This window comes from Setaria viridis, chromosome 3, assembly GCF_005286985.2.
Source record: "Setaria viridis chromosome 3, Setaria_viridis_v4.0, whole genome shotgun sequence".
Lineage (NCBI taxonomy): Eukaryota > Viridiplantae > Streptophyta > Magnoliopsida > Poales > Poaceae > Setaria > Setaria viridis.
In genome coordinates this window covers 13,953,760-13,976,036 of record NC_048265.2, presented here as the reverse complement: position 1 = coordinate 13,976,036, position 22,277 = coordinate 13,953,760, and the positions used below count along the sequence as shown (strand labels likewise).

Sequence of the window (22,277 nt, the reverse complement as noted above, 5' to 3'; positions counted from 1 at the left end):
TTTGTTATGAATTTCAAACTCGGTTTGTAAATTAATCTGTTATGAATTTCCAACTCAGTTTGTAATTAAGATGGGAACTCTATGTTTGTAAACTGAAATACCATGTTGTATCATCTGCGCTCACCTTCTTGAGACTTGTTACATGTTATTTCGATCGAGGTATTCAGTGGTTGAATCGGGCTTGACCCGACAAACTGTCGAATTACACCGTTTTAAGTGCGTGTGACTGGATTAGCCAATAAGATGATGATTAGCACACTTAAGCTGGTTTAATTTGGGTGGTTTTACCACAGTGCTCATTGCAACAAAACTTTGCAGTAGTGCATTTTGAAACTTCTTACCTCTCGAAACTTCTTAGCCAATAAGATGATGATTAGCACACTTAAGCCGGTTTAATTTGGGTGGTTTTGCCACAGTGCTCATTGCAACAAAACTTTGCAGTAGTGCATTTTGAAACTTCTTACCTCTCGAATCTAATACTTTGTAATCACACATATTCAAAAAAAACATTTTGTATTAGGTCTAGTAATTTGTAAAACAATAAGTAAGAAAAATAGCATGATTACTCTGTAAAAGGAATCAAAGAGTAGAAGTAGATTAGGAATTTTTGTAACATGTGTGTGTCAGTAGAAAATTGGTAAAAGAAAGGAACAGGATTCACTGCGTCAAATACATAAAAAAGAGAAAAGGACAAATGCACTCACTAGTTTGAATAGGTTTTGCTTGTCACCAAATGCACTCAAGGATCCCAAACATTTGATGTGCAGTGAAAGGGTTGATGGTAAAGGTTGAGCCATTCCGCAGGTTTATGGATCTGTGTTGACATCAAACCTCTTTGCTAGCCAAAAAGACACAGACCTGGAGCTTCTGAACAATCAAACTCAAGAATGCTACCAAACCCACATGACTTACAAGATCCTTCTGGTCCTTGGTCAGGTTCTTCATCAAAGATCTGAACTTGCGTAGCTTAAAATTATTGCTAAAATTCTGCATGTATCCAGATTGAGAAAAAAATGAGAAATCCATACATAGTTAATATAGTGTAATGGATGATTTAAAGAGATTGAAACTGTACATAGCTACAAAATTTGTAATAGTATGAGGCAAGGATTGAAGGATGCTAATCGTAAGTTGTGAATATTATCCTAAGATTTCTTTTGGGTTGGACCTCAACACAACACCAATGACAAGTTTTAAAATAATATCCTAAGTTTTGAAATGAGATGTGTACTTTGCCATCAATTGACATGCCAAAACATCATTGGTTTTTCACAACAACACAAATGAATTTCATGTAGGCTTCTACTTGCTTATGTGAATGTTACTGAACTATTATTAAGATATGCTACTCCGTAGCACCAAAATAGAGACGCAAATGAACATGCAGCTGAGGAGAAAAATGAATCTCACCTCAACCCGGATTTTGCTGCTGATCCCAGAAACTACATTGCTTAACAGATCCCCTATGCTTTGATCCCTGTATTCCCTACCCGCAGCACCCAAAAAATCTTCAAGGAAACTGGGAATAAACTGGCTGGGGGTATCAAGTAGCACGTCAAATCGACTGAATTGAAAAAATCAAGTGACAAAAAGGCAAAATCAGGACACTCCCGTTTTCGATGCGCTCATGGACGCCCCCTCGAAGGTCGATCCCCGGCGAGCGGCGTCACCATCGTGGCCGAGGAGCGCTACTCTATCTTGTACGGGCTTCTCTCTGAAAGACATCGCCTCCAATTCCAACACTGCCACCGGCAGCGCCAAACCCTTACGACTCTAATCCCACCCCTTCTCTGAGGTGCTCGCTCACCTAACCTACTGGTGAGCATCACTCCTACCGAATCCATTTTTGGTGGGGATTGAGAGGAAGGATGGAGAGGATGGAGGATTGGAGTAGGCAGCTTGGCAACGGGAGTGAGAACGCAAAGCAGAGAGAGGCCGAAGAAGGGGTAAGGTCAGCTGGTCAGGCAGGCTCGTTACTGCTGGAGATGAAGGGTGTGATTGGTTCTCTTCCTTGAGGAGCTTGGCTAGCACCAGGGAACCAGGCCGACCGGAACCAGGTTCTGGGGATGCAAAGGGGTCGTGTTTGGTTGTAGTTTCAGTTGAACCAGGCCGCGAGGATACGGTGATTGGTTACACGTACGAACCCGAAATTCAAAAAATAGATATTGTTTGGTTGGTCGCGTAGAGGCGGTTACCATCACTACTTGCATTCAACCGGTGAAGTTACCAGTCGTAGTGGGCCGAACATAGTTTTTGAGGAAACTAGAGTTTGTAACTAAACTAAAATTACTTAGACTTTGAAACTAAAACCATAATTATTACAGCTTGAACTAGGATAATTAAAGCCTCTAACAACATTAAGATATCTTTACAGTCCCATTGGGCATTCTTCATAATAGGTCTAGCTTGCGTCGGTACCTCTGTAGCTTCAAATTTTGCACCATGAAAAGTTTGCATCGCTTCCTCTTTGGTCTTGTACTTCTTTTAGCATGCTCCCCTGAATCCATTCACCTGATCATGGCAAGCCTCCCAGCTGGAGTACACTCCAGTTTGACGACCAATACTGACAACGTACCAAGACATGTCTTCTAGAAAAATAGATAAAAGAAAGTATCATTGGCCTTACAAATAACCTGACAAGAACAGCTCAGATTCAGAAAATAGAAATGAACATATCATTGGCAAAGGGCTAATGCTCAGATTCAGAAACAGATGAAAGGATATAGCAAAATGACAGAAATTAGCACAGATTCTGAATTAGATGAAAGCATGTAGCAAAATGACAGAAATTAGGACATAATTGAGATAAATGACTGCAACAGGTATGAACTTATCATTTGCAAAGGGCATAAGCTCAGATTCTGAATTAGATGATAGCATATAGCAAAATGACAGAAATTAGGACATAATTGAGATAAATGACTGCAATAGGAATGAACTTATCATTTGCAAAGGGCATAAGCTCATATTCTGAATTAGATGATAGCATGTAGCAAAATGACAGAAATTAGGACATAATTGAGATAAATGACTGCAACAAGAATAAACTTATCATTTGCAAAGGGCATAAGCTCAGATTCTGAATTAGATGAAAGCATGTAGCAAAATGACATAAATTAGGGCAGAATTGATATAAATGACTGCAACAGGAATGAACTTATCATTGGCATTGGGCATATGCTCAGATTCTGAATCAGATGAAAGCATGTAGCAAAATGACAGAAATTAGGACAGAATTGAGATAAATCAAAACAACAGAGTTGAACATATCATTGGCATTCGGCATATGCTCAGAATAATATTAGAACAACACAACAAGTAACTGCACAAATCAGGAGCCATATGCTTAGACAGGTAATGACATGAAAGCAACAAGCAACAGCAGCATCATTGGCAATGGGCATATGCTCAGAATGAAAATAACAATAAAGCAACAGCAACATCATTGGCAATGGGCATATGCTCAGTCATCACCAGTCAGTCATCACATCAGATAAATCAAAGTTCAGTCACTAATCAGCTACCAGGAGGCTACCAACAGAAGAGGATCAGGCTGACTGCACAAAAGAATGAACGGATAGCATCATCTCTATATACGCCACACGTCCGTTCGTTGCTACTAGTTGCAGCACACGCGCACTCTATAAGGATATATAAATCTTCAAATTGCTCCTACGGACCTCCATTTCTTGAAAACACAAAATTATGCCAACATCATCTCAACTAAATGTCTTATTCAAAATTACAAATAATACCATATTGCTTTTTAAAAAGCTAAAATTTCCAAAAAAAAATGAACATTAGGTGATAAGGTGAATGAATATGTGGTGTAACTGTGCAAGAGCTGAAGTTACTTGATTTGAAACTTATAACCGAAAGTTGTACGGAAAAAAAGAGTGGTGCTATTCTTCAAAAGCCCGAAAATAGCACACATTGTAGTTGATGAATGTTTAATAGGATCTATTTAAACTTTAATGGCTCATAACATACCGAGCATTGTTCATCTTTTTCCTCGGAGTAAAATACACGTGCGGTCCCTAAACTGTCGTGGGATGCCATCGAGCATTGTTCATCTTTTTTCTCGGAGTAAAATACACGTGCGGTCCCTAAACTGTCGTGGGATGCCATCTAGATCCCTAAACTCTCAAAATGCATTTTCATATCCATGAACTTGTCTCAAGATGTCATTAGGGTTTCTAAATTCTCAAAATACATTTTCAGATCTGTCAACTTGTATCAGGATGTCATCCAAGTCCTTCAACTCTTAGAGTGCATTTTAAAATCCCCAATCAAGTACCAAGCAACACATACGTGATCACTGGTGGTTGTGAATGCAACGTACCAGAAGAAAGCATTGCTTGCCGCTGATAAGTTTTAAGATTTGAAAATATATTTTGAGAGTTTAGGGACAAACCCGAGGACAAGTTTGGGGTCACTGTGGTGTCTCTACTATCGGCCACTGTGCTAACCACTCCGTTTCTGGTCGTCCTTGCCACCGACGGTGCTGACCGCCGGCCGTCATCCGGCGGTGGCCTTGGTTACTGTCGGGCTTGCTACGTTTAATCTTTCGTTTTTAATTGATTCCTCTATAGAAAGTGCGAAGAAAGAAAAATGCCGCATGGAATTGTAGCCCTGAACAGATAGCAGATTGGCTTGTAATGCTCCTCCGTTCCTCCAAAAAAATTGCAACACATATTCAAAGAGTACTCTATATCAAACTTCATTTGCTCTTGGGAGAGACGCGTAGTTTATTTTGGTTTTGTTGTTTTTAACCCATCGCTTTCACGTGTTCCAAGCGGGCAGCAAGCGGACATGATCGTCGGTCCCCTTCCCCTGCAATCTTGGCGACACAATCTTCCCAGAGCTTTAGAGAAACCGGGACACTGGACACGGAGCTCCCCTCAGCCGCCCCTCTCTTGGACATGCTCAAAGGCCCTTGAATAGGATCATTGTCGCAGCTCGGTTCTTCAATTCAAAAACCAAGAAAACGAGTGGAGCACCGTCGCCCCTCCCAGTCATTTGCAAGGCAGCCGGGGAGGGTGAGATCTCCCTGTCAGTTCCGACCAGCGCCGGATTCTCAATCCAAGGCAAGTACGAGGCCACATGCGCGCCGCCGCCAGTTTATTCAGCTGCTGGGGGCTACTGGCTGGCTCCTGGGCCGCCGCGGTAGTTTAGCGGACAGCTCGACTCAGCTCGCCCATGGATTGAGTTCCTTATTTGCGCTGCCCTTGAGCTGCCCCATGTGGCCGTGAATCATGATGCAATCCACACTGTTGTCTAGCTGCCTCTACTACCTAATACATTCATAGGCTAACGCACCTTCATCTTGTGCTCGTCAAATTTCCTGTTTTTTGTGGGTTCTTTGTTGAGGCGGCTGATGATTGATAAAAATTTCGAATTTGGTACGCGATTGCGTGTATGTACCTGAATGCTGATCGGCGCCTGCCCAATCATGGGGAGCTCGATTGGCTCGGCTCCTAGCCGCCCTGTATTGTAACCCAGTTTGCACATGCGCTGGAATTATGGGGTGGATGCTTACCAACCAGCCGGCCACTGTCTGTAGTACATGCACGTTCCTGCTGCTGATGCTTTCAGGTGAAAAACTCGAGCTGGGCCGTTATGCATGATCCTATGATTGTGTCTTTTTCACCAGTTCATTCATTTTCACTTTTGGAAAGTGTGCGTGTTCAGGTGGTGTGTTTGTGTGAGAGCCGCCTGATGATGAGTTGATGACTGCCCAATCTGACAGCCTCCTCCTGCCCGGCATCAGCGTTTGCGTGCGATGCAGGGCTTGGAGCCGATCACCGATCAGTACTGCATGGGCAGAGGCCGTACTTCCAGGTTCTGCTTGGGCGAAGAGGGAGCCGCAGGATCGCTACATGCGAACGACCCAACACGCTGTACTGACGTTCTTTTTATTGGCCAAAACGTGGTACAGTACCGCGATTTGCTTCCCGATCCTTTTCTGTGATCTGCGTATTTTCCGGTTCAGTTTTCTTCAAGCAAACACAGTACAGGCCTACGTCTACGTGTATAGATTTTGACCATACTGGGGTTAGGGTATGGGGACTCGTCAAGTATCAGCGTCCTATTGCAAATTCAGACGGAGCTTGTTTCTCCGGAAAGGATTCAGCAAGGTTCAGTTGCTTGATAGCACGACAACGATAGCATCCATGCCAAGAACTTCCCGTAAAGATATTTCAGACGTCCTCAATCGCCCGTACAAACCCCCTGTTTCGAAAAGAGCAACTAAACAAACCCACGGACGGTGAATTTCCACCGGTGCTAATCAATAGTACAATGCTAACCACCTGCGTAGGTGCTGATCGAACATGTTTGTTCTTCACTTCTTCTTCTTCAGCATAGCAGTCTGTCTACGTCGGTGTAACCCGGCCGCTGTACCTGCTACAGCAAAGATTCCGCGAGCAAGAATAACAACTCACTCAGAGCCATGCAAGCAGGCTCGGAAGCCAGCCTAACACATGCGGGCGCAGGCCCCGGCCCGACGCTATAAATCTCCGCCCCCGTGTCTTGGCCGCCAATTCAGCAGCAGCACACGCTTCCCCCTCCTCCTTCCTCATCAGCAAGCTAGCCTCGCTCTTGGGTTGGGCGAACTCCGGCCACCAGCTTCGCTTCGAGATGGCGTCCAGGGCGGCCGTCGTGGTCCTGCTGCTCTCGGCGTTCGCGGCGGCGGCGGCGTCGGCGCAGCTGGACGAAAAGTTCTACAGCCAGTCGTGCCCCAGCGTGGAGGACGTCGTCCGGAAGGAGATGGTGCGCGCGCTCTCCGCCGCACCCAGCCTCGCCGGGCCGCTCCTCCGCATGCACTTCCACGACTGCTTCGTCAGGGTACGTGCGCTGCGTTGCATTGTTCATGTGCTCTGTGCATCTCGGCTTGCATTGGATTGCTCACCTCCGTTGCTGCATGCAGGGGTGCGACGGCTCGGTGCTCCTGGACTCCACCGCGAACAACACGGCGGAGAAGGACGCGAAGCCGAACCTGACGCTGCGCGGCTTCGGCTTCATCGAGAGGGTCAAGGCCGCCGTGGAGAAGGCGTGCCCGGACACCGTCTCCTGCGCCGACGTGCTGGCACTCATGGCCAGGGACGCCGTGTGGCTGGTGAGCACTCGCCACACTGTTCCAAGCTTACAATGCGTGTATTCTTCTCCAAGTAGAAATTCTCAACACAAGTTCGCTGATTCTTTCACGTACCACGCGCAGAGCAAGGGCCCATTCTGGGCGGTGCCCCTCGGCCGGCGCGACGGCAGGGTGTCCATCTCCAACGAGACCGACCAGCTTCCGCCTCCCACGGGCAACTTCACGGAGCTGACCCAGATCTTCGCGACCAAGAACCTCGACGCCAAGGACCTCGTCGTCCTCTCCGCCGGCCACACCCTCGGCACCTCCCACTGCTTCTCCTTCTCGGACCGGCTCTACAACTTCACTGGCATGGACAACGCCCACGACACCGACCCGACGCTGGACCCCATGTACATGGCGCGCCTCCGCGGCAAGTGCCCGAGCCTCGACGACAACACGACGCTGGTGGAGATGGACCCCGGCAGCTTCAAGACCTTCGACCTGAGCTACTTCGGCCACGTGGCCAAGCGCAGGGGCCTCTTCCACTCCGACGGCGCGCTGCTCACCGACCCCTTCACCCGCGCCTACGTGCTCCGCCACGCCACCGGCGCCTACAGGGAGGAGTTCTTCGCCGACTTCGCCGCGTCCATGGTCAAGATGGGCTCCGTCGAGGTGCTCACCGGCAGCCAGGGCGAGATCAGGAAGAAGTGCAGCGTCGTGAATTAATTGAACTGACTGACTGACCAGAAAGCAGAGATCGATTGCCAGCCAGCCAGTACGATGGGTTCAGGCTTTTGGTTTGAGAGATGCATGTACAAGTTTTTACCTCCGTTCTTTTCCAATCCTTTTTTTACTGTGTATCGATTGATTATTTCGTTACAGCCATCCATGTATGTAATCTCCCTCCTCTTCAGGATCAGGATCTGGTGACAATACAATAAACCTTTTTGAGTTGTCCAGGCCTGTGTCAGCCGAGATGCCATTGCCGTGCACATACTAAAATGACCCTGCCCATGCATCGGCGATCCAGTTGTGGCGCACATGCGCGGCGCGCAAGGCGACACGCGTGCTCGACCATTACCTGCTGACGGCGGCGGCGGCCGTAGCCGGAGGGACACCGGTCAATAATGCACTCATGATCGCCGCGCCCATGGATGCGCACGGCATGTGTTTCCGGACCCCCCGATGTTTTTGCGGGTGGCAGCGCTGCCCCCACGCCCACGCTGGCGCTCCATTTGTTTACTGGTACGGGCACGGGCACGGGCACGGGCCGCCCGAATGTTTGTAACGGGAGGGGACAGGTTCTTGAGCTTGCAAATCACAATATCACATGGCGTGGGGGGATTGCTGGCTGCTGATGGCATCTCGCCGGATCGGAGAGCTCTGGAACGGGCCAAAATAGGGTTGCAGTGCAGTGGCTAGTGGACTAGTGGTTGTGTTGCAAGTCCCATCCAAATAGTTGGCAGATCTCTAAAGCAGATTAGGGTTTTTTTTTTTGAGGGGGTCTAAAGCAGATTAGATATGCTGCAGCAGCTGGGGCCTTGGTTTGGGGAAAACCCGAAAAGTCTGGGCACTTATATTTGAGGCCCACGCGGGGCTGGGTGGGTGGGACTGGAAAGAATGAACTTGGACCAGGCCAATGGTCCAGGCTGTTGAATTTGGGCCCGTTAGCACAGAAGAAAAAATCGTGCGTATCTGTACCAAATTGAACAGGTATCGTATTTCTTTAGAGTATCCACACAACAAAAACACCTCGTGAAAATTTTATTCCAATGAATTACATCCACCAGACAATATTTTGTATAATAGTATCACTTTAGTCCGACAAATAGAAAAAAACAGATATACAAACCTGTCAAATGTGTGCACATACTATCGCATGACATGTAGATGCATTTTGCTGTCGTGGCAGGTGATGTGGGCAGTTTTAGGTGCTTGGCTCCACCCGAATCCCTACCAAAGGAACCGAGAAAAATGGCTCCGCCGAAGAAGCTCCGGATTTCCCGCTGTCCGGTGCCGATGGACCAAGCCAAAGCCCAAAAATGCGGCTCCCCACGGCTCCACCCGTCCGCGAGGACAAAGTTCTAAGCTTGACCCTGGCGTAGGGAGGCGGGAGCGGAGAGGAGAGGCGGCCGGCGGGCACAGGAGAGGCGAAGGTGGAGAGGAGAGGCGGCCGTCAAGCGCAGGAGAGGCGGGAAGCCGGGCTCGGCACCCGGCGGGCGGCTGATGGAGGGGAGCCAGGAGGCCGAGCCCAGCAGCCGGTGGCGCAGCCCGCGCAGGGGAGCTGCGGCTAGCCTGGAGGCGGCCGGCGGGTGTACGGAGGCCTAATGGAGGAGACGCAGGAGATTGGGGAGGCTGGAGAAATAAGGAAGAAAGAGGATGCGAGAGAGATAACGGGAAGGGAAAAGAAAAAAAGCAAAATAAATGAAGAAATGGTAGGAAAAAAAGATAAGGGTAGTATGGACATTTCACATTTCTCGTTAATTTTTAACAGCTAGAAGAAACTATTTTACAAACATCTTTCCAACCAGATAAACCAAATTAAAAAAGCTAGCCGAAACAGCCACAGTTACAATCCTACCAGACGAGCCCTTGCACTCGTAGCACCTTATGTTCGTCCTCGGTTACAAATTTTCGCGGACATTTCGCGGGAGGCAGTTGTTTTATCTTCCGCGAGAGGCGAGCGAAACAGGAAGGAAATTCCAGTCCTAAACGGGGCACGCTTCAAGCTGACGTCGGCTGCGACGAAGTTACTCAACCTCGAGGAACGCATTTCCCTTGATCTGGAAAAGTGGAAAGGCTGTCTGGAACCTTTGCCCGGATGGCTACGAGCCGACGTCATCCACCAACCACGGGACACGCATCCGGAAAGCCGAAACTGTTGAACCGATCGTACCCAACGAACCCCCCGTCCCCTTGAGCTAACAGCAATCGATTCGAGTGGAGACACGCGCGAGCGCGCACCAGCCGCAACGCCCTCCATCGGAGCCTCGAGAGGCGACCGACGGGGTCCGTCGCACTTGATCGCCGGCCGGCCGGTCCCGTCACGCGCACCATCCGATAGCCACCGTGCAACCAGACGCGCTGACTTCCCACCGTGTGATCGCGATCGCGTCCTGCGCGTAGTACATACCACTCGATCGCGGCGCACCATCATCCTCCCGCGTCGATCATCGTCTCAGCCTTTCTGCAATCGTCTCCGATCGGATCCCCGGCAGCCGTGTTTCTTTGATGTGGAGGGAGCGGCAGCGGCTGCGGCCGCCCCCGCCGCTTCTAGTGGCGGCTGCGGCCCTGGTGGTGGTCAGCGCGCTCGCGAGCGCGCCGGAGGCCGCGCTGCAGGTCGGATTCTACCACGAGACGTGCCCGATCGCGGAGGACGTCGTCCTCGCGGAGATGAGGCTCATCCTCATGGAGGACGCCACGGTCGCGCCGGCCCTGCTCCGGATGCACTACCACGACTGCTTCGTGCAGGTAAAACAACCTGCCTATAGCTACCTGCTCCGTTCTGTTCAGCATGAGGGTTCGTGCGTGCCTGGTGATCCTGATCCTCTGCTTGCTCTGTTATTTCGTGCGAAGGGCTGCGACGGATCGATCATGCTCCGGTCGAGGAAGAAGGGGAACAAGACGGAGCGGGACGCGCTCCCCAACCGCAGCATGCGAGGGTACGACGCCATCGAGCGGATCAAGGCCCGGCTCGAGGCCGTCTGCCCTCTCACCGTCTCCTGCGCCGACATCATCGCCATGGCCGCCAGGGACGCCGTCTACCTGGTGAGCCGCCATCGAACCGAGCTCTCTGGAGCCGTTCTCGTTGTGCTTTGCTTTGCTCTTTTGCTGACCGTGAATGCTCGCTTGCTACGTTCAGAGCCACGGGCCGTGGTACGACGTGGAGACCGGGCGGCGCGACGGCAACCTCACCGTGGCGGAGTACGTCGAGAACGACCTGCCGCCGCCGGACTCCAACATCGTCGACGTCAAGACCTTCTTCAGCGTCAAGTCGCTCAACTCCAAGGACATCGCCGTCCTCTTCGGTACCTCTCGCTGCCCGCCCACCCGCCTACTCCTCCTTTCCTTTCCTTTCCGCGTGAGCGACAGCAACGGCTTAGCCGAGCCAACCACTCCACTCGACCGCTAGCTAACGGCCGCGTCGCCTCCGACACGTACTGCGCAGGGTGCCACAGCATCGGGACCTCCCACTGCGGCCCGATCCAGAAGCGGCTCTACAACTTCACCGGCAGCATGGACCAGGACCCGTCGCTGAACCCGGACTACGCTGCCGAGCTCAAGAAGCTCTGCCCGCCGCCCCGTCCCGGCGTCGACGACGACGGCGGCGAAGGGAAGACCAAGGTGCCCCTGGACCCCGGCAGCAACTACACCTTCGACCTGAGCTACTACCGGCACGTGCTCGCCACAGGCGGGTTGTTCCAGTCCGACGGCAGCCTCCTCCACGACCCCGTCACCAGGGGGTACGTCGAGAAGGTGGCCAAGGCGAAGTCGCCGGACGAGTACTACGCCGACTTCGCCGCGGCGATGGTCAAGATGGGCCGCACCGACGTGCTCGTCGGCGACCTCGGGGAGATCAGGCCGACCTGCGGCATTTTTGTTGACTAGGTTCAGGATTGGATTGCACATATATGCAGTTAATCTGTACGGTTTTCTGTCAGTATCCACTACTAGTCTACTATGCTGCTGTTAGCTCCACTAGTAAGCCGAGAATTCTGTTCTGTTCACATGGCTGTCACTGACGATTTGTCAGCCATGAGCTAGTAGTTATTACTACTTATCCATACTCTACTTTTCAGAGCGTTGATGGTTTGACGAACACATACAGACCGGTCTGGTCAACCACAATTTGGTCACCAAATCTTGCCAGACCAGAGAGTGTTCCACAAAAAAAAAAGTTCTTGCTAGACTACATGAGTTTTTTAGCAATATCAAAGATTGCGTCAGCGTGCATGCAAGTTAATATAACTTGTCCAAGCGAATAAGCAAGAGATGCGACTCAGTCTAGCAGGTCATTCAGGTGCATATACTTAATGCTTGAAACAGGAATTATTTATCAGAATTTACACTTGTCCAAAAAACACAAAACAAATGGCGACGAAACGAACCACGTTTCATTATCTGGAGCACCTGTTGTCCTGTTCTTTCATTTGTTCAACTTTAATTTTAGAAGTTACATCTATTTAAAACAAATGAAACAAATCATATAAGTAAATAAACTAAATACATTTTTTAGAGACTAAGGCACACTGAATTACATTGTGTGCACAGTTGTTATTTTCTACCCCATATGTATATTCCGGATGCTATTATTACACCGCTCAATGCTCCAATGGAAGCTAAAATTTTCAGCTTTGAAGCACCTTCGTTAGCCACTGGTAGTTCTAATAAACTTTTTACCTGCAAGGGACATTCAAAGTTAAAGTGTGCAAATTAATTATAAAATATTATTGTTAACCAATCAAACATTAACCTACTCAGTGATGACTTTCCTATTCCTAAAGGAATTTACATACTATATGACAAGCTGTTTGAAATATTTTCCTTTAAAAGACGGACCTGAATTGGCTGTTGCCAATTTTTCTTTATTCCAGAAACATGCCCCTTTCCCACAACTGCAACTACTGAAGAATGTTCCCTCGCCACCTTCAACAATTTCGAAGACATATACCTGAAGACACAATTTAATATATTTTTTATAGTTTACCATTACTATAGCACTGGAAATAACAAAAAGAGCTCCTTTGCACAAATTATTGTACTAAAGGAACTCACATATCACGTTCATGTAGAAGCGTCTCCATTAAACTAGGAAATGCCTTGCTCATCTCTTGAATAACAAGTGTTAGCATGTCAACATCATCCATGTCCTTCAACTGTAGCCAAGGAGGCAAGGAGGGAGGGCTGTCGTCACAATGTGAATGCAATAACAATGATTTCTTTGTATGTTAACTCTAAAAATTCTAAAAGTTAGATTAAATCCAGTGTGTCGCACTGACATCAAATAAGTATAAAGGAACTGTGAACTTTCCTGGTGACATGGATGGAATGAACCATTAGAACAGCATACCATTTTGTTAAGTTCCTCCGGGCTTGGTAAAAAAATTGATTGGAAAATAATGTAGTACAGAAATTTTGCCCTGTGCCAGAGTGACATCTTTCCCCAGGTCCTCCTTAACGTGATCTTCAAAACAAATGAAGAATAGAGATGATATGGTATTAGTTGCTAATTAAAAGTAACAATTAACCAAACTTAGACTTGATGTGCATGACATTTCAGAAACCATGAATTCAAAGGTATTGACCGATATGCAAGGGGAAAAAATTGTGATGCGAGCAAGTAGCGACAATCAACAACAAAGCAAACATAGGGTGAACCCCCAAAATGCTTCATATTATATTCCTAAAAGAAATTCCTACATTAGTAGGTGTAAAGCAATCTTTTGGTCAAATATCAACAGAAGTTCTCTTATTAGATATCACAGCAGAAGACTTACAAAATAAGCAAGAGGTGATAACTGTCCTTAATTCAATCCAAACAGTGCTACACAAAGGTCATTTTGAAAATATTATATTTTTCAGAAACTAAAAAGATGAGTTTGCACAAGGTATTGACTAGTACAATGGAAATATATGACCATTTTGTTTGAATCATTATATCAAAATGCACGAAAAACAACCAGATCAGAACTTGATCATATTTATTCCAAGGCTTATACGCATACAACCAAACTCCATTGCTAGGTTGCATACCTGGACAGGGCGATCTCCTAGGATTACTTTTCCACCATAACTCATTGCTTCCTCAAATGCCACCCGAAACTCAGCTCCAGGTAAAACCTCAAGTTGGCTAGCAACCTTGTATAACAAAAACAATGTCATCATCAGGTGATAAGAAGATGACTGAACTTATGTTAACTCAAGAAATACCTTTGCAAGAAACCAGCTGTAGAGAATCCCAAAAGTGTTCATCTTCTTTTTCTTCCACATGTCAATCATTTCATTCATAGTAGGAACCTGTGAGGAACAGGTTTAGGATGAACTAGGTGATACGTTATAATCTACAAAATAAAACGTTAATATCTTTTATTTGGATGATGCCACTCAAACTTTTCACTGAAAAATAGTGTATCTCTACGGTTATATACTTAAAGTCACAAGGAGGGTCCAACAAAAATCTTTAATACACAGAAAACCAGTATTCATGCGTACACAAGCATATCCTACTTATGTGATGGCTCATAATCCAGACAGGACATACCATTCTAGCTTATTGTTTTGTCAAACTTTATATAATCAAGGAGAATGCCCCTAGCAGTAAGATGGTTGGTTATTCATCATCTTACAAATGTTGAGAGTAGATACCTGAAGGTTTTGTGGTGTCAAAATTGCAATCCTGCTGGCACAGAGCTCCAAGAAAACAGCCTATATATGCAAGAGAGATGCAAAGGAATTAGAGGAATATATCCTACAACATCAAACAATAAAAGTACACTCGAAAGCAGGCATTAAACCTGCCAAAATCCACCACTTGCAAAATTTACTGATGATGAGCAAATAGAGGAAGAACCTGAGGTTTCAGGTAGTTGATGACGGCCTTCACTTGATCACATGATTCCTGCAATAAAATCAAGCGTCAAATAGCCAAGCCATGGCTTGAGAGATTGAGTTATTTCACTTCGTGGCTATGCAGTACAAGCTCCGCTGTTTCGCTCTTCTAATTTTTTTTACCAGGATTTTTACAATTCTAATATATAATTTGGACCAATTTGTCTCCCAAGTAACATTACCGCCACACAGCCCCACGAGAAGTATAATCTGAGCATTCAGTGTCCTCTAAATCCGATGCAATGCCTACACGCAGAACTTGCGTTCTGACAACCCAATTTGAACATCTACAGTTCACGCACAGAACCGTCGACAGTTGATAAATCACATCGGTGGACCTTAACTGATAACACCAGCTCACCTGCGACACATGAGCAGTGCCGACGACGTAGACGCGGCAGGTCCCGCCAACCCCGGCAGCCGCCGCCTCGGCCGACGTCACGCACTCGAGGCACACGACCCCCTTGGCGAGCTCCTCGGGCAGCTCCCTCACCTCCTCACCACCGCCCGCCGTCGTCGCCCCGGGCCCCGCGTCGTCGCCGGCAGCCTCCGCGTCCTCGAATTCCGCGGCGTCCTCGTAGGCATCGGCTTCAGCGGCGGTAGCCTGGACGGGGGCGGGCGCGGCCGGATCCATCAGCAGGCCGAGGCGGGACGGCGCGAGGCGCGGCGCCGGGGCTAGGGTTTGGGCGGCCCGGAAGGCGGCGCGCGGCGGGAGGGCGAGTCGGCAGGAGCCACGCGGGGTCGGGGAGAGCGGGAGGCGGCGGCGGATTGGCGATGGCCAGTGCTCGGCGAGGAGTCGAGGTGCGCGGATCATGCGGCGGGTGGCGTCGATTTGGGGCGTGGGGGAGCGAGAGCCCGGCGCTCGTCAGCGGGTGCGGGTGGGACTCTGGCTGGTGGGCCCGGAGAGGTTAACGGCTCGGATCTGTGTCATCGACGTCAGAGGCGTGGCCTCGTCCGTCCGATCCACCGTTTCGTTTTCCCAGTCGTAGTACGGCAACTCTGGCGTGACCGAGGCGAATTCCCCCATCCCCATTGCTTGATTCCTTGCCTGACCTTGGCTTGGCCGGATTCTTGGACGAGCTGGCGACGCAGCTCGCCTCCTCCTCCGTCACTCCCGAGTCCCGATCGCACACCTTGGCCGCCGGCAACCGTCGCCTGCTGCGTGCCCCGCGCGCTCTCTCTTTTTCCCAACCCCGGCCGAACAGAGCTGGGCAAAGCGCCGCACCTGCGCGGCCGCACAGGCGAGATATCCATGGCTCCATGCCCATTGTCCGGGGCTCCGGGCCACCAGTCTCCAGAGGGCAGAGGCCTTCCCGCCCGACATGTCCCACTGTCTCGGGCAGCGAGCCAGCGACCAACGACCGGCCAGTCGGTGCGAGCTACGACGTACGCCATCACCATGTCCGAACTCTTGCTAAGCAACGCGATAAGAGCTAGCGGCCTTGTCATATGCCCCCAGACAACCAGAGGAAGAGGAACTGCAAAAGAAATGGCCTCATCACCAGCTATACAAAGCAAGGTGCTGCTCGTCCCCTTCTTCGCCACCAGCCACATCGGCCCCTGCATCGACCTCCACCTCACCGAGGCCAGGCCGCCGGGGGCCGTTGTCCGGTCGGCTCTCGCTCGGCGCGCCGTCCCCACCAGCGGCGGCGCCATGGTCCAGGTGGCGACGTACGCGTTCCCGGCCGTGGACGGCCTCCCGCCGGGCGTCCAGAACCTCTCCGATCCACGGTCACGGCCGCGGACGCTTGGCGCATCGACGCCGCGCTGATGCGATCGGGGTAGGAGAGCCTCATCCGAGACCTCGCGCCGGACACCGTCGTGACCGACACGCACTTCTTCTGGAACGTCGACGTCGCCGCCGACCTCGGCGTGCCGTGCGCCATCTTCAGCCCCATAGGCACCTTTCCGACGCTGGCCACGTCGCACCTCGCGCTCGCCGGCGTCCATGGCGCCACCGGAGGGGTCGTCACTGTTCCTCGGTTTCCAAGTCCAGATATACGGATTCCCATCACCGAGCTGCCAGAGTTCCTGAGAAGCTCGAATGTCAGTAACCGCTGGGCCCGGATCATGCCAGCTCGGAAAAAATGCCTTGGCCTTGTTAACACTTTTCAGTATCTGGAGCACGGATACTGTGACATGTATAGTACGTGCGCAACGGCTACGTGCGGCGTGCCTACTTCGTCGGCCCCCTCTCGTTGCCACCATTACCATCGGCTGGAGCGAGCACCGATGGCTCCCCATGCATCGACTGGTTGGACACGAAGCCTGCTCGGTCAGTCGTGTACCTGTGCTTTGGAAGCTTGACTCACATGGCAGAGGCTCAGCTCCATGAGGTGGCTCTCGGGTTGGAAGCCTATGGGAAGCCGTTCCTATGGGTGGTTCGTGGTTCGGAAGAACACATGGGCGCCGCGGCCGTCGGAAGAGTGGAGACGACAAGTAGGGGACAGAGGCATGGTCATCATAGGGTGGGCCCCACAGACATCGATTCTTGCACATCCTGCCGTTAGGGCATTTGTGACACATTGCGGGTGGAACTCGGTCATGGAGAGCTAGCGGATGGCGTGCCTATGCTCGTTCACATGGCCAATGGTGGTTGAGCAGTTCATCACCGAGAGATTCGTGACGCAAGTACTAGCGGTTGGGCAGCGCATGTGGCCGGAGGATGCCGGGGTGCGGAGCACAAGGAGCAAGGAGAACCAGTTCATCCCAGCTAAGGCGGTGGCGCGAGCGGTGGCAATGTTCATATGGTGCCCGGAGGGGCCGGGACGTGGCGAGGAGCAGGGTGAGTAAGCTCTCTGCGAAGGCTCGAGTGGCAATGGCGGAAGGTGGATCCTCTCACCGCGATCTGCGCCGGCTCATCGACGAAGTAATGGAAGCAAGAGCGACGTTGCCGCATTGATATCTGAAGCGACAAAGCGAGCGCAATTGATTCAGGTTGAGTTCGAGTTCTACTACTCCCTTCGTCTAAAATGTGTACGTATCATGATGAAATTAGAGTTCGGTTCGACTTCGGTTAAACTGGGATTCCAAACGTGCCGAAATTAGAGTTTGATTGGACATAAATCGAAGTATTACCCACCCGTCAATGATAAAAGTTAGACCAAATCAAAAAAAATTAAGACCGAAACGTTGATAATATATTATTAATAGTGACATAAGTAGTTAATTAAAAAATTATATACGGGTGTGTTTTGAGATATTTTTTATATAATATATGTAGATACATATTTTGTGACTTAAAAGTGATTGAGAGGTTCATTTAGATGCAAATTTGGCCAATAGATTTTTTTGTTTAAACTCAGAGTTATTCGTTCTTTTACTTATTGTGTTGAGCAATTTTTCAGATCGGACAATATTCCGTCCAACCACTCGCCCGCCTGTCTAGGGTTAGGTCCCATTTGGAGATCCTGACCAAAAATTAGTTCGATATTGGGATGCTAATTAGGATGATTAAATATGAGCTAATTGCAAAACTAATTGCATAAATCAGAGCTAATTTATGAGTAGAACTCATTGATCCTAATTAAATCATGATTAGTCTGTGTTTACTGTAGCACAACATGAGCTAATTATGAATTAATTAGGATCAACTAATCAATTAGTTATTACTTATACAATTAGTTTTATAATTAATTTATGAGTAGAACTCATTGATCCTAATTAAATCATGATTAGTCTGTGTTTACTGTAGCACAACATGAGCTAATTATGAATTAATTAGGATCAACTAATCAATTAGTTATTACTTATACAATTAGTTTTATAATTAGCTCATATTTAAATTTTTTTCCAATTAGCATAAAAATATTGAACTAATTAGGATCAAATGGCTTGATTCCTTGCTTGACCTAACCTTGGCCGGATTCGGACGAGCTGGCGAGGCAAGGCGTCGCCGTACCTCCGCGGCTGCACGTGTGTGATGCATGCCCATTGTCCGTGCCATTGCCTTCTCGTCGCCCGACATGTCCACCGCCGCGGGCAGCGATGTGCAGATGCCTCTGGTCCATGCATCATACCTACTACGGGGCATAAAATAGTCCCCACGACCATCATGCCGAAAGCAAGAGATAGCGGCCTTGTTGCCTCGAGAGCCTGAACCCAACCAGAGAGGAGCTGCAAAAGAAATGGCCTCAGCAGCTAAGCAAAGCAAGAAGCTGCGCGTCCTGCTCTTGCCCTTCTTCGCCAGCAGCCACATCGGCCCCTACACCGACCTCGCCTTCCACCTCGCCGCAGCCAAGCCGGGCGCCGTTGAGGCCACCGTCGCCGTTACCCCGGCGAACGCCACGGTCGTCCGTTCGGCTCTCGCCCGGCGTGGCCCCAACGGCGGTGGCATGGTCCAGGTAGCGACGTACGCGTTCCCGGCCGTGGACGGCCTCCCGCCGGGCGTCGAGAACCTCTCCATGGTCGCGGCCGCGGACTCCTGGCGCATCGATGTTGCTGCCTCCGACGAGAATCTGATGCGGCCGGGGCAAGAAGGTCTCATCAGGGAGCGGTCGCCGGACGCCGTCATCACCGACTTCCACTTCTTCTGGAACGTCGACATTGCTGCAGACCTAGGAGTGCCGTGTGTCACATTTCACGCTATAGGTACATTCCCAACGCTGGCCCTGACGCACCTTGGAAACGCTGGTGTCGATGACGCCAACGCCAATGTGGCAACTGTCCCTGGGTTTCCAAGCCCAGATATACGGGTTCCCATCACGGAGCTGCCGGAATTCATGAGGGGCCAACAAGCAACCTCCCTCCCCAAGGAGAACCGGCTTGCTGTGGCGCAAAGACGATGCCTTGGAATCGCCGTCAACACTTTCTTTGATCTGGAGCATGGGTACTGCGAATTGTACGTGCGCAATGGCTATGTGAAGCGCACCTACCTTGTTGGCCCCCTCTTGCTGCCACTGCCATTGCCATCAGCCGGAGCAAGCGCCGGCGACTCACCGTGCATCCGTTGGTTGGACACGAAGCCAGCCCAGTCGGTCGTGTACCTATGCTTCGGAAGCTTGAGTCATGTCTCCGAGGTTCAGCTTCGCGAGCTGGCTCTAGGATTAGAAGCCTCCGGGAAGTGCTTCTTGTGGGTGGTCAGGGCTAATACTTGGATGCCACCGGGGGGGTGGAAGGAGCGTGTTGGGGACAGAGGGATGGTCATCACAGGGTGGGCCCCGCAAACGGCGATCCTTTCACATCCGGCGGTAGGGGGGTTCGTGACACACTGTGGATGGAACTCCGTCCTGGAGACCATAGCCGCCGGCGTGCCGGTGCTGACATGGCCTATGGTGTTCGAGCAGTTCATCACCGAGAGGTTCGTGACCGAGGTTATCGCGATCGGGAAGCGCCTATGGCCAGAGGGCGCCGGGGTCCGAAGCACGACGAGCAAGGAGCACGAGCTGGTTCCTGCCGAGGCGGTAGCGCAAGCGGTGGCCGCGTTCATGGAGCCCGAAGGGCCAGGGGACGTGGCTAGGGCCAGGGTAAAGGAGCTCTCCGCGAAGGCTCACGCTGCCGTGGCGGAAGGAGGTTCCTCTCACCGTGATCTGCACAGCCTGATCGACGACCTGATGGAAGCAAGAGCGGCCGCTGCAGCGGCGAGACCATAGTTGTTTCTGAAGGAATCTGGCGCGCCTGATTCGGGTTCGAGTTCAGACATTGTATCCTGCTTCGCTGTTTGGCCAACACTACTCTTAGCATGTCTTCTTGAAACGAGCCAGCAGGAGACCCGCTGCTATATTAAAAAAGAGAAAAGTCCGACAAGCCGAGTACAAAATATTCTTTACATATTGTACACTCTCATCCTGTTAGCGGAAAAAAATAAACAAAACTCCACTAGAGCAACTACAAATGTCATGCCATGTAAACGAAAGATTCTAAATGTTTAGCTCGCCGTGATCCACGTAGCCGTCTGGTCTTTGATCTTGTTGAGTACTCAATTAATTGTCTGCTCCTTGTGTTGAAATATCCTTGCATTTCTCTCTACCCAAATTTCCCATAGGACAAAAATAATTAGACTACGCAACCCTTTTCCGCCAGCCACCGGAGCGGCCACTAAACTGTCCACCAATTGTGTAAGGACTCATGCCTGTTCCAACGACTCGCGTCTATGTTCGCACACCTTGTCCATGCACTCATCCCTGTTCAAATTGTCTTTGCAAAGTGACAGTCGGCGAAAAGATGATAGCCGGTCTCCTGTGTAGTATTACATAGCACACACCTTGGACTACTGGTCCATCCCCGACACTCTAATCGATCCGTTGTCCATATCCTATCTTGGATAGCTAGCCAACTAAAGAACTCGCACTTTGCCAGCGCCCATGCTTTCCAAATTAGATTCTCGAAATTAGTCGTCGTGGACCTAGGAATTATGCTCGATAGGCCGATTGTGAACTATACTTCCCGTATGTCGTGAGCTTCCAAACGATGGTGTCCAGGAGACCCGGTCTTAGCTGCACTCGTGACCTCGACCCATAAGCGGTGGTACTCAATAAAATGTGCCAGAGAGAACCCTCGATGTAGAAGGTTTAAATCCCGTATCCATGCGTCGCTAGTCACCGCATCGTACAACGTCCTATTCTTTCTTCTAGAGATGCGAAACAGGTTCGGCGCCACGTCTCTAGGCCTTTGTCCACTTACCCAACCGCTATCCCAGAATGATATTTTCTTGCCATCTTCAATTGTAATCGTGGTTGCCGCAGCAAAAAGTTTACGGGCAGCTTGCGAACAAGGGATATTGCATCCCTCCCGATGCGGCCCCTCATTCATCCATTCCTGCCAAAGCCAACGCAGACGTAATGCCCTGGAAAACTTTCAGAGGTGTGGTACTCCGAGTCTGCCCCCTTTCCTAGGCCTTGCTGACCGTGTCCAATTCACTTTGCACTTGCCGCCTGTGATTGGTTCAGTTCCCGCCCATAAGAATTGTTTCCTCTTAGCATCGATGATCTTCATTATTTCTTTAGGTGCTTTGAGGGGTGTCAGAAGATAAATAGGTTGTGAGGTCAGGACAGATTTAACCGGTGTGAGCCTCCTGGCTGTCGTCATGTTCGTTCCGCTCCAACTAATAAGCTTGCCAACTGCCTAGTCCACTAGAGGTTGGCAGTCGATCGTCTTTAGACGTGCTATGGACAATGGTAGGCCTAGATACTTGATCGGGAAGCTGCCATGCTTTGCCAGTAGATTTTGCAGTACTTCGCTCAGTTGTACTCCGTCATAGCAGATAGAGACGGCTGTTGACTCGTGGAAGTTTGTTTTCAGCCCCCTTACTTCTCCAAACATGCCGAAAATGTTGACCAACACGTCCATTTCCACTTTTCTTGGTGCGATAAACATTGCCACATTGTCTGCATACATTGATATACGGCATGACGGTGCCCTTCCATGTAACCTGCTAAGGACTCCCATATCAATTGCCAATTCCAAAAGCCTTTGCAGCGGGTCGATCGCTATGACGAAGAGAAGCGGGGACAGGGGATCGCCTTGCCGTAAGCCCCTACCATGCTTTATAGGTGGATTTGGGACCCCATTTAGGAGAACACGGGCGGAGGAAGTGGACAGTATGGCCGCGATCCAATCACGCCAACGTGTCGGGAAGTCGAGGTGCTGCAGA

The 22,277-nt window shown here is 50.0% G+C and overlaps 4 protein-coding genes and 1 pseudogene across 6 annotated transcripts; 4 read left to right on the top strand and 1 right to left on the bottom strand.

The window, feature by feature from the left end:
• Positions 1-6,524: 6,524 nt before the first annotated feature.
• Positions 6,525-8,037, top strand: LOC117847563 (peroxidase 1). Of its 2 annotated transcripts, XM_034728786.2 has the most exons (3): positions 6,527-6,846; positions 6,929-7,117; positions 7,220-8,037. In XM_034728786.2, the coding sequence occupies exons 1-3, from the start codon at positions 6,640-6,642 to the stop codon at positions 7,802-7,804; spliced, it is 981 nt and encodes a 326-aa protein (XP_034584677.1). In that variant the 5' UTR covers positions 6,527-6,639; the 3' UTR covers positions 7,805-8,037. The 2 variants fall into 2 exon arrangements, with proteins under 2 accessions (XP_034584676.1, XP_034584677.1); XM_034728785.2 differs by having other exon boundaries at positions 6,525-6,846; positions 6,929-8,037.
• A 1,948-nt stretch (positions 8,038-9,985) lies between these two features.
• On the top strand, positions 9,986-11,862 carry LOC117850517 (peroxidase 1). Its single transcript, XM_034732356.2, has 4 exons — positions 9,986-10,549; positions 10,655-10,846; positions 10,941-11,106; positions 11,247-11,862. Exons 1-4 carry the CDS (start codon positions 10,310-10,312, stop codon positions 11,684-11,686), a joined length of 1,038 nt encoding a protein of 345 aa, XP_034588247.1. The 5' UTR covers positions 9,986-10,309; the 3' UTR covers positions 11,687-11,862.
• A 308-nt stretch (positions 11,863-12,170) lies between these two features.
• On the bottom strand, positions 12,171-15,515 carry LOC117850516 (uncharacterized). 2 transcript variants are annotated; one of them, XM_072292715.1, is made up of 9 exons: positions 15,048-15,515; positions 14,649-14,696; positions 14,444-14,503; positions 14,009-14,095; positions 13,832-13,936; positions 13,113-13,262; positions 12,854-12,957; positions 12,638-12,749; positions 12,171-12,478 (listed from the first exon to the last, which is right to left on the bottom strand). In XM_072292715.1, exons 1-9 carry the CDS (start codon positions 15,498-15,500, stop codon positions 12,353-12,355), a joined length of 1,245 nt encoding a protein of 414 aa, XP_072148816.1. In that variant the 5' UTR covers positions 15,501-15,515; the 3' UTR covers positions 12,171-12,352. The 2 variants fall into 2 exon arrangements, with proteins under 2 accessions (XP_072148816.1, XP_034588246.1); XM_034732355.2 differs by having other exon boundaries at positions 12,854-12,954; positions 13,149-13,262.
• Positions 15,516-15,949: 434 nt separating this feature from the next.
• Positions 15,950-17,758, top strand: LOC117849066 (anthocyanin 3'-O-beta-glucosyltransferase-like; annotated as a pseudogene).
• Positions 17,759-18,757: 999 nt separating this feature from the next.
• Positions 18,758-20,574, top strand: LOC117847731 (UDP-glycosyltransferase 73E1). Its single transcript, XM_034729002.2, has one exon. It carries the CDS (start codon positions 18,814-18,816, stop codon positions 20,275-20,277), a length of 1,464 nt encoding a protein of 487 aa, XP_034584893.1. The 5' UTR covers positions 18,758-18,813; the 3' UTR covers positions 20,278-20,574.
• The last annotated feature ends 1,703 nt before the right edge of the window (positions 20,575-22,277 follow it).